The sequence below is a fragment of the Argopecten irradians genome, chromosome 10 (genome assembly GCF_041381155.1).
Source record: "Argopecten irradians isolate NY chromosome 10, Ai_NY, whole genome shotgun sequence".
NCBI classification, from domain to species: domain Eukaryota; kingdom Metazoa; phylum Mollusca; class Bivalvia; order Pectinida; family Pectinidae; genus Argopecten; species Argopecten irradians.
This window is the reverse complement of record NC_091143.1, coordinates 13003552-13014465: the sequence shown is the minus strand read 5'-3', so window position 1 is coordinate 13014465 and position 10914 is coordinate 13003552. Positions and strand designations below refer to the sequence as shown.

Below are 10914 nucleotides of genomic sequence, written 5' to 3'. Positions count from 1 at the left end.
ATTCCGGGGGAGACCCTCGGTCCCCCAAATACGAAAATATCGCGCCTTCTGCGCTCGTAAATTCATCAAAATACATCGTAAAACTCGTCTCCCCCCATTCTAAATCGTAAAAAAAAATTCCCAGAGGAGACCCCCCCCCACCCCCCCCCCCCCCCCCCCCCCAAACAACAAAATCTCGCGCGTATTAAATAATTTACTCTGTTGGCGATGTCACTGTCTATAGATGTTTACAAGGATTATATGTTATGATATATGAAAAAAAAATATAAAATATATCCTGTGGATGGGGAGAGCGCGCGGGGGTGGGGTGGGGTGGGGTGGAGGGTGTTATAGAATATATATATAATAACGTTTCATCTTCCTACGCCACTGCCACAGTCACCCAGCTAGGGTAAAGACAAGCAACACGAGATCTTCGCACGTGCTTAACAATATGGTATGACGTCACTACAACAGTATCATGACGTCGCGGTAATAGTATTAATAGATTATTATAACGTCACGACAACAATGAAATGACGTCACAAAGACGGCGAAGACGGTGACTCATTGAGGTCACTTCATCCTCGCTTGCATAATTAGTGACACGTTTATTAGAGACACCAAGGACGTACTTATAAATCCTTGGAGACACAAAGTGGTGCACGGGGTAATAGAAAAAGAATCATTCACCCTCTTAGGCGTAAGACATCAGGATAGATGAAGTTGTCGACCACTCCGCAAAGCCTCGTGTTTGACAACTTACACTGTAAGAATCTTATATCTGTCGGGTTGATATTCTTCTGTCTCAACCCCAAATGAACCCAAAGGGCATGAAAGATTCTGTTAATCTCACCCTAGGGTAAAGAAAAACTACACGAGATGTTTGCACGTGCTCAATAATTGTATGGCGTCACGACAACAATGAAATGACGTCACAACGACGGCGACGACGACAATTCATTGAAGTCACATCAGTCTCGCTTGTATAAAGTGGTGCACAGGGTAAGAGAAACGGAATCATTCCATTTCACCCTCTTACAAAGATTCTTATATATAAGCTGTCGAACAACGGCAAAGCCTCGATCGTGTTTGACAACTCAAGAATCTTACCTCATTGGTTGAGATTCTCCTGTCTCACACCAAAAGGGGTGAAATATTCTATTTATATATTATTGCCTTCTTTTGAGGGCACTGTGGTCTTATAGTGTTGTCGGGGGATGAATGATATGCTACCTATAATATAAATATTCCTAGTTATCGCCCTTAACTACCATTAAAAGTTTACGCAGTTCAATCGGAGCCTATTTCCTGTTACCTATATGTTCGCTCAAACCACGACCACTGTTCAGGATACTAATATGGCGGCATTGAAGGAACTCCGGCGACTGCGGGACGAAGAACGTACTCTGGTGAACATAGCATCAAAAGTTAGCGACCAACTCAACCGTCTGAAGGTTTGAAGCATTGAATGCCATCTGAAAATCAGCTGGCACTTGGATACATTTTTTTCTAAATAACGTTATCTAGACTCAATGTAGTCTACATTCCAATGCTCGTTCACAAAAACCAATCTTTTTGGAAGAACGTTTTGTTGTTGAACAGGTCGGGGATAGCTCGTATAAGGTATATACATGATATTCCTGCATTTGAGTAACAGTTCTGTATTTGAGGGATAATTTTGTTACGCAAATGCAGGATTCTGTGCATATTACAAACCAGGTGAGAGATACAGGCCCTCTGGGCCACTTGTTCCTGGTCATGCGTCTTTCATGTTGTGTAGTAGTGTAAAGAGACAGTGACAAATCCTTCTCACTTATAAATCCTTGGGTCAAATCCATGGGTAAATATTTGTCGTAAATTTTATTTTGTCAAATTCACTTTTAACGTTATAGAAAGTGGGAAAGATGAGGCAAATAGTTCTGTGTAGTGTAGATCAACTCTTATTTGTGTGTGATTTACTTTCACTAATTGTGTTGACAGTGTTATGAATTTGACATATAGACTTGTATGTTTGTGTTAATTAAGAGTGTTATAAATTTGACATGCAGACTTGTACATTGTGTTGATAGTACTAGTATTATGAATTTGACATACAGATTTGTATGTTGTAGGTTGAGGAACTAGCCCTTGTGAGTATGATTCGTCAAAATTCAACTCTGTCTGATGAGGAGAAAACAACACAAGAAAACCAACATCAGGTATTACAAAATATTGTGACAGTATTTAGACTTATGAGATTTTTAACCCAAAATTACACCCCCTCCAGATAGATTTTTTTTCTTGAACAAAGTTTAAAACCAAACATCAATGTATGTCTGCTTGTAATTTATAACTAGATCTAAATGATTTTTAATTAAAGAAAAATTAAATAATTTTTCATTTTTTTTTTTTTAATATTATTATTTTTGATTTATTTTAAAAAAAAATCAGGTAATTGATATATTTATAATGAAGAATAAATTTGCAGACAATTAAAGACAGATTTTTGTACAGTGATGTTGTGGATGAACTTGGACTGTCTTAAGTGACTCCCTGTCTTATGTGACTTTTTGTGATGGTCCCTTAGAAAGTCACATAAGACAGTCTCGACTGTAACTTATAAGTTATGTTGGTAAAGAAACACTATATACTCCCCTTATCTGGAGGAGTTGAAATTATATACATGTACACCTGGTATCCCTCAAGTATCAGTTTTAGGGCCATGCATTGCTAATTGTAATTTTCGTAAATGATTTACCAGACATTGTAAAATCTGATATGCATCTATTTGCGGATGACACAAAAATATTTATAAAAAGTAAAAGAATACATGTAATTAAAGTTGAAGAAGACAAATTAGAAACGTGTACTACAATATGATTTAAATGCCATGGGATTTTGGAGTGCTAAATGGTTACTGAACCCAGAAAAATACATGTCGGATATTGAAAGATATTGGAGTAACCATTGACCCAGATTTATCATTTTAAGACCACATCAGTGAAAAAGTAAACAAAGCAAATAAGATTTTTGGACTTTTAAGGTGAACATTTCACTTCATGAACTACAAAACTTTTCTTCCCTTATACAAAAGTCTAATCAGAACACAACTGGATTATACAAGCTCTGTGTGGACACCAATTAAGGTAAAGGATGTAGTTCTAGGATTACCCAATAAGCACCCATGTCCCTATAAGCGCCTCTCCCCATTTTTAAGGCCTTGCAGATTCCAATTGCCCTAGTATAAATAAAAACTACACAAAACTGTATAGGTTTGCTATAATTTCGTCTTATTAGCACCTTTTCATTTTTTTTTCATTTTTTTTAAACAGCTTGGGCACACATTGGGTCAAATACGGTAGGCAAAATTGAATCGGTTCAAAGAAGAACCGCGAAAAGTTTATCAGCCATGAAAAAATTGACATACCAGGAAAGACTACAAAAACTTGAACTTAGAGACATGTATGTTATAGTCATGACGTCGTGTTGTAATCCACACAGGACATCACGGTCTGTGAACTTGTATGTTATAGTCATGACGTCGTGTTGTAATCCACACAGGACATCACGGTCTGTGAACTTGTATGTTATAGTCATGACGTCGTGTTGTAATCCACACAGGACATCACGGTCTGTGAACTTGTATGTTATAGTCATGACGTCGTGTTGTAATCCACACAGGACATATGTTAAATAGTCATGATGCAAACCACACGACATATTAGAGGATTAGAGGAGACATGATCAAGCTCTATAGAATCACAAATAGCCATTACAACAAGGAATCTCGCAAGTTCTTTAAACTTTGAAAAGATGTTAGATGTAGACAGGGCGGTCGAGGTCATTCCAAAATGCTTTTCCCATAACATTATAAGACTAACAGAAAAGGAAATAGCTTTTCAATAACAACAGTCAAATGGTGGAATAGCCAAAAAAAGGATATTGTATCTACGCCAAATATACATACCTTTAAATAGACTGGATAAATTATTGTGTAAACATGATATCATATATATAACTATAGGGCAACTATATCATAAACAGAAAATGAACTGTAATATTAATTGATATTATTTTGGGTCCGGTGTACAGGAACATAATTAATGTGTTCCTGTGCTGCAAAACTACTATACTATACCAATAAACGCCTCCATTCCATGGATTTAACAATATTTTACCACTGCGTGATGCTCATATTATTAGATTATAACACAACCATTATATTCCATATTAGATGGAATTGTGAGTCTTTAAAATATGATCAAATCACGATGTTAAAGTGTGACGAGGAAAGAAGTCAAGTTAACTGTGACAGACTAATATGTCATAGCACATTCAGAAAGACTTAAAATATGGCTGACGTACAGAGAGAGTATAAAATATGGCTGACGTACAGAAAGAGTATAAAATATGGCTGACGTACAGAAAGAGTATAAAATATGACTGACGTACAGAAAGAGTATAAAATATGACTGACGTACAGAAAGAGTATAAAATATGACTGACGTACAGAGAGAGTATAAAATATGACTGATGTACAGAAAGAGTATAAAATATGGCTGACATACAGAAAGAGTATAAAATATGGCTGACCTACAGAAAGAGTATAAAATATGACTGATGTACAGAAAGAGTATAAGATATGGCTGATGTACAGAAAGAGTATAAAATATGGCTGACGTACAGAAAGAGTATAAAATATGACTGACGTACAGAGAGAGTATAAAATATGACTGACGTACAGAAAGAGTATAAAATTTGGCTGACGTACAGAAAGAGTATAAAATCTGGCTGACGTACAGAATAGTATGAAATTTAGCTAACATACAGAAAGAGAATAAAATATGGCTGACGTATAGAAAGAGTAGGAAATATGGCTGATGTATAGAAAGAGAATAAGATATGGCTGATGTATAGAAAGAATATGAAATATGGCTGACGTATAGAAAAAGTATGAAATATTGCTGACGTATAAAAAGAGTATAAAATATAGCTGATGTACAGAAAGAGTATAAAATATGACTGACATACAGAAAGAGTATAAAATATGGCTGATGAACAGAAAGAGTATAAAATATAGCTGATGAACAGAAAGACTTCAAATATGGCTGATGTATTTTTATACAGAAAGCGTATAAAATATGGCTGACATATATTAGAAAGAGAATGAAATATGCAGCATGCTTTAAAGCCCGCAGTATGATGCCAGCATACAATACAGCATAATTATGCTGCAATCATGCTTTATATTGTAGATTTGAAACAGATTGCAGCATGGCGCCGTGCTGTAATACAGCACATGCTGTAATTATGCTGTAATTTCTGGTTACAGTGTTGATAACAAGGTGACGGCCTTGACCTCTTATGTCTTGATTGTTGGTAGTGTTATTTTATATTATACCTTTATCTGTATATTTTCTTTCATATTTTTCAGATAACTCTGAAAACGGAGACAGTCAGCGTTGAGGGAGAGGACAACAAACCAACAGAGTTACCTACCTTGGACCTTTCTGTCCAGTCTACGGCGGGACATGTTCACCAGTTTGGTGAGTAGATCTCATTAGCAAACAGAGTTGAATTTTTTGTTAAGAGTTACTTCCCTTTTCTAGAGTCATAGTTGACCTTTGTCCTCTCTTTACGGTTTACTGAAGAACGTGACAACAGTGAGTCTAGTTTATGTTGTAAACAACTTGAATTGTCTCCCCTTGGTGATAGCTTATTGTGTTTGCAGTAATTATATATACTTCCCTTTACAAAAGTTTTCCATTAACAAGATTTCAAGTCATTTCCATTTGATATCACTCTTTGTAATAAAACTACAAACTTACACTCATTATTAATGAGCCTATTAAACAAGTTACCTACCTTAAGGATCTTTAAGGCAGTTTTTGTTTTTTATACAGTTTGACTTGTTGCATCTAGTCGTTTGTTTTTGAATTAATGACAGACCTCGTAATTATATATCATTTTCTAGCGAGCCTTGACAAAGCCTTCATTGGCCCATATTTACCTGCATGTCAGTCAGGATTTATAATTTCTTTTATTAACACGCTGTTCAACCAGTCCAACTGTATAATGAAAACGGCCCAAATCTAGATTATTTTCCATAACAGCAAGAGTTACTTCCCTTGGTGGACCTATTAAACTAATTATTATGTTTTCAAACACAGTACAGTTATTCTCCAAAATAAAAACTTTCTCTACATCCGTTCACAGATTATGAACTGTTAAATACTATTTTTGTGTTACATATTCCCACCCCCCCGTCTCTCTGTCTGTCTGTAGACATACGGTAAACCTCCGGTTAATTCAAACCGCCGGATAGTTCGAACACGCAATTTTTTCCAGAAGAACGGTAATTTTTTAGCTAGTGATAGTTCGAACACTGACTTTTTATAATCAATCCTATTTCGGATGGTTCGAACACCTCAAATTATGAACGTAAAGGTAAGATTTTTGTCGGCAAATCGGCGCAATGGGGTCCCCAAAAACGGTGATATATTTTGCATATTGCAAAAGTTTTGATGTTTGGAATAAAGATTGTATAAATGATCATTTTAATGACCATACGACAGATAAGTAATGAACATCTTAAACTTAAATCAAAATTATTTATGCCGATATAGATCGTAGGCCAAATGTTTAATCTTAGGCCCCGACAATGTATATTTAAATTGGCTATACCTGATGGAAACACGTGGAAGAAATCGCCAATGTTTGTTAAGTCCAATCTAGATACGGATATCAGTTTAAGTCGACATTAAAATATGCATTTAATCTATCTTTAATCAGCCAATCAAGGTGTTAAATTACCTGTAAACACGTTCCTCACGCTGGCTTGGACAGGCAAGTTACGAGGTGTCACAGCGAGCATCAAAAGCCAGCCGCTGGGTCATAGCAAGTAGGTGTGATTACATATTCAGCTCCAGCCAAAACAACCCACGTGTTGGGTAATTAAACAATAGATACATAGCTTTTCATCAGGTTAAAACTAGTTACGTAATTTTAGAAGCAGACAATATGCAATCGGGTTTTGGACAATCTGACACTCACAGTGCGAATATGACCTAATTTTACGAAATGAATGTAAAAAAAAATATTTTCAACAGCAGTTTCGTAAATGCAACCGGATTTTCTTTAACTAAAAAAGTAAATAAATAAATTTACGTTTGTTACGATATATAACAAAGATCTAACAAGATTTTCTGTGGTTTAAATAAAGTTTCTATCTCATGATCAGTTTACGGACGTCGATGTAAATTATAGGCCGCGATCGTGAACGGTGCTGTTTGGGGCCTTGTCCACGTGCACATATGCATGCGGCTTCTGCTACGCAATTAATTATAAATTCACCAATATTAAATGCTCATGTTTACGAGAAAATGATTGAATATATAATCTTCAGGAAACTAAATACTTTTCCTGCTTTTTCTGCCTTACATTGCTTAAGCCAGGTACATCGGTACCCAAACTGGTTTTTACCGATTTCAACTAGGATAGTTCAAACTCACGATTTTTTCCTGAAGCTTAATTTTGGATAATTCGAACTGGTCCATCAATATTTATTTAATTTTGTTCGAACTAACCGAAGGTTTACCGTAACTTTGTCCGGCGAACTCCTACTAAACTACTTGACAAATTTTGATAAAATATGGTACATAACCCTGCCATATACGTGTAGGGTTCTGCAATGTCCCCTATTAATGGAGTTATTACTAATTAGAAGGCCTAATTAGCCCAAGTGTGGGGTTTTAGTGTGCAATTCAAATGACAGTTCAACTTTAGTACAGATTTTTAGCTCACCTGGTCTGAAGGACCAAGGTGAGCTTATGCCATACCGTGGCGTCCAGCGTCCGTCATCCGTCGTCCGTCCGTCAACAATCGACTTCTTCTCCATAACCACTGGTCGGAATTCCACAAAATTTGACTGGTTGCTTCCTTATGGGTTACTGACTGAAAATTGTACAAAAAATTGGGCTGACCCCCAAGGGGCCTGAGGGGTGGGGCCAAAGGGGCTAATTTGTCTATTTCCATATAAAAGACTTCTTCTCTGAAACTAAGCATGGGATAGCATCCATCCTGCAATGGTAGCATCCTTATAGGGTGGGGATTAAAAATTGTACAAACGATGGGGCTGACCCCCGGGGTCCTGAGGGGCGGGGTCAAAAAGGGTCAATTTGGCTATTTCCATATAAACGACTTCTTTTCTGAAACTAAGCATGGGATAGCACTTATAATGCAATGGTAGCATCCTTATAAGGTGAGGATTCAAAATTGTACAAATGATGGGGCTGACCCCCGGGGCCTTAGGTGCGGGGCCAAAAAGCTTAATAAGGCTACTATTTTCATATAAATTACTTCCTCTCTGAAACTATGTATTGGATAGCATATTCGTATGGTATCTATAGCATTATTATATGGTTGGGATTCAAAATTAAACAAATCATGAAGTCAATTTTGCTATTTTCCTAATTGTAAGAGTCTTTGTGATTTTTGAATCACTAATTACTAAATTACAGAATTACTCAAAAAAAAAACCCAAAAAAAACCAGGTGAGCAATACAGGCCCTCTGGGCCTCTTGTTTAAAACTCATGATTTGTGATGAAACACTTCAACTTTTTTTTTTCGCTTTTGTAGATGAGGAAGAAGAGGAAGATGAAGATGATATAGAGGCGATACTCAAACTGTGATCATGAAGCAGTCCACTTGTCACTGACCAGTGGTCAAGATTTCCATACAGAATGACTGTCCTTAAAGCTGATATACAACACAATATGTCCGGTGCACAAGTTTCCGATATAGATGTGATACTCAAGCTGTGACCATGGAGCACTTGTCACTGACCACTGGTCAAGAATTCCGGAGAGAATGACGGTACTTTAAGCCGGTCGACCACAGCAATGTGTCCGTAGCACAAATTTCCTATAACATGGAATAGGACTTGTCAGATTCGTGGACTATCACAAGAAACTATTGGAGAGTCACCAGCTGTCTCAGGTCGTGTGGAGAGTCTCCAGCTGTCTCAGGTCGTGTTAGAGTCATCAGCTGTCTCAGGTCGTGTGGAGAGTCTCAGCTGTCTAGGTCGTGTGGAGTCATCAGCTGTCTCAGGTCGTGTGGAGAGTCTCCAGCTGTCTCAGGTCGTGTGGAGAGTCATCAGCTGTCCTCAGGTCGTAGTGGAGAGTCTCCAGCTGTCTCAGGTCGTGTGGAGAGTCATCAGCTGTCTCAGGTCGTGTGGAGAGTCTCCAGCTGTCTCATGTCGTGTGGAGAGTCTCCAGCTGTCTCAGGCCGTGTGTTTGCATCATGACTATTTAACATACAAGTTCACAGACCGTGATATCCTGTGTGGATTACAACATGATGTCATGACTATAACATACAAGTTCACAGACCTTGAGTTCCTCTGTGGATTACAACATGACTATAACATACAAGTTCACAGACCGTGATGTCCTGTGTGGATTACAACACGATGTCATGACTATAACATACAAGTTCACAGACCGTGAGATTCCTGTGTGGATTACAATATGATGTCATGACTATAACATACAAGTTCACAGACCGAGAGTTCCTGTGTGGATTACAACACGATGTCATGACTATAACATACAAGTTCACAGACCGTGATTTCCTGTGTGGATTACAACATGTCATGACTATAACATACAAGTTCACAGACCGTGATGTCCTGTGTGGATTACAACACGATGTCATGACTATAACATACAAGTTCACAGACCGTGAGTTCCTGTGTGGATTACAACATGACTATAACATACAAGTTCACAGACCGTGAGTTCCTGTGTGGATTACAACATGACTATAACATACAAGTTCACAGACCGTGAGTTCCTCTGTGGATTACAACATGATGTCATGACTATAACATACAAGTTCACAGACCGAGAGTTCCTGTGTGGATTACAACATGACTATAACATACAAGTTCACAGACCGTGAGTTACTCTGTGGATTACAACATGACTATAACATACAAGTTCACAGACCGTGAGTTACTCTGTGGATTACAACATGACTATAACATACAAGTTCACAGACCGTGAGTTCCTGTGTGGATTACAACATGACTATAACAAATACACATACAAGTTCACAGACCTGAGTTTCCTCTGTGGATTACAACATGACTATAACATACAAGTTCACAGACCGAGAGTTCCTCTGTGGATTACAACATGATGTCATGACTATAACATACAAGTTCACAGACCGTGAGTTCCTGTGTGGATTACAACATGACTATAACATACAAGTTCACAGACCGTGAGTTACTCTGTGGATTACAACATGACTATAACATACAAGTTCACAGACCGTGAGTTCCTGTGTGGATTACAACATGACTATAAACATACAAGTTCACAGACCGTGAGTTCCTGTGTGGATTACAACATGACTATAACATACAAGTTCACAGACCGTGAGTTACTCTGTGTGGATTACAACATGACTATAACATACAAGTTCACAGACTGTGAGTTACTCTGTGGATTTACAACATGACTATAACATACAAGTTCACAGACGTGAGTTCCTGTGTGGATTACAACATGACTACATACAAGTTCACAGACCGTGATGTCATGAATATATTCAACAAAAAATTTCTAAGATTGTGAATCTGTAAACAATAAAGGCTAATATACATATATAGGATCTTACATGAGTACTAGTTTCATTTCATATATCGCCAAGGCTCGCAAAAATAAAAATCTTGTTAGACTTGTTTCATAAAAATCTCATATGAAATGAACACAAATTTAAGATACTATTTTATCACATATCTACAAATACCTACATAACAAAGAATTTCACGTCAAAATGTATTCCGAAAATCTAGCAGAGGCCACCATTTTGTCCCGCCGTCCTCTTAATCATGACGTCACGTCATTTTTGTGTCGCCTGCAACGCAAGGGCGACACTTAGGTATC

General features: G+C 37.4%; 1 protein-coding gene across 3 annotated transcripts; it reads left to right on the top strand.

The window, feature by feature from the left end:
• The first annotated feature begins 1306 nt into the window (after positions 1-1306).
• Positions 1307-10644, top strand: LOC138333148 (snRNA-activating protein complex subunit 5-like). Of its 3 annotated transcripts, none has more exons than XM_069281320.1 (6): positions 1307-1436; positions 2094-2180; positions 5396-5507; positions 8600-8988; positions 9160-10026; positions 10087-10644. In XM_069281320.1, exons 1-4 carry the CDS (start codon positions 1341-1343, stop codon positions 8650-8652), a joined length of 348 nt encoding a protein of 115 aa, XP_069137421.1. In that variant the 5' UTR covers positions 1307-1340; the 3' UTR covers positions 8653-8988; positions 9160-10026; positions 10087-10644. The 3 variants fall into 3 exon arrangements, with proteins under 3 accessions (XP_069137421.1, XP_069137422.1, XP_069137423.1); XM_069281321.1 differs by lacking the exon at positions 10087-10644 and having other exon boundaries at positions 9160-9409; positions 9708-9834; XM_069281322.1 differs by lacking the exons at positions 9160-10026; positions 10087-10644 and adding an exon at positions 9100-9117.
• Positions 10645-10914: the final 270 nt, after the last annotated feature.

Coding starts and splice junctions, on each gene's coding strand:
- LOC138333148 (XM_069281320.1), top strand. CDS start 1,341: ATGGCGGCATTGAAGGAACTCCGGCGACTGCGGGACGAAGAACGTACT. Junction 2,181..5,395: donor CACAAGAAAACCAACATCAG/GTATTACAAAAT, acceptor CATATTTTTCAG/ATAACTCTGAAAACGGAGAC. Junction 5,508..8,599: donor GGGACATGTTCACCAGTTTG/GTGAGTAGATCT, acceptor TCGCTTTTGTAG/ATGAGGAAGAAGAGGAAGAT.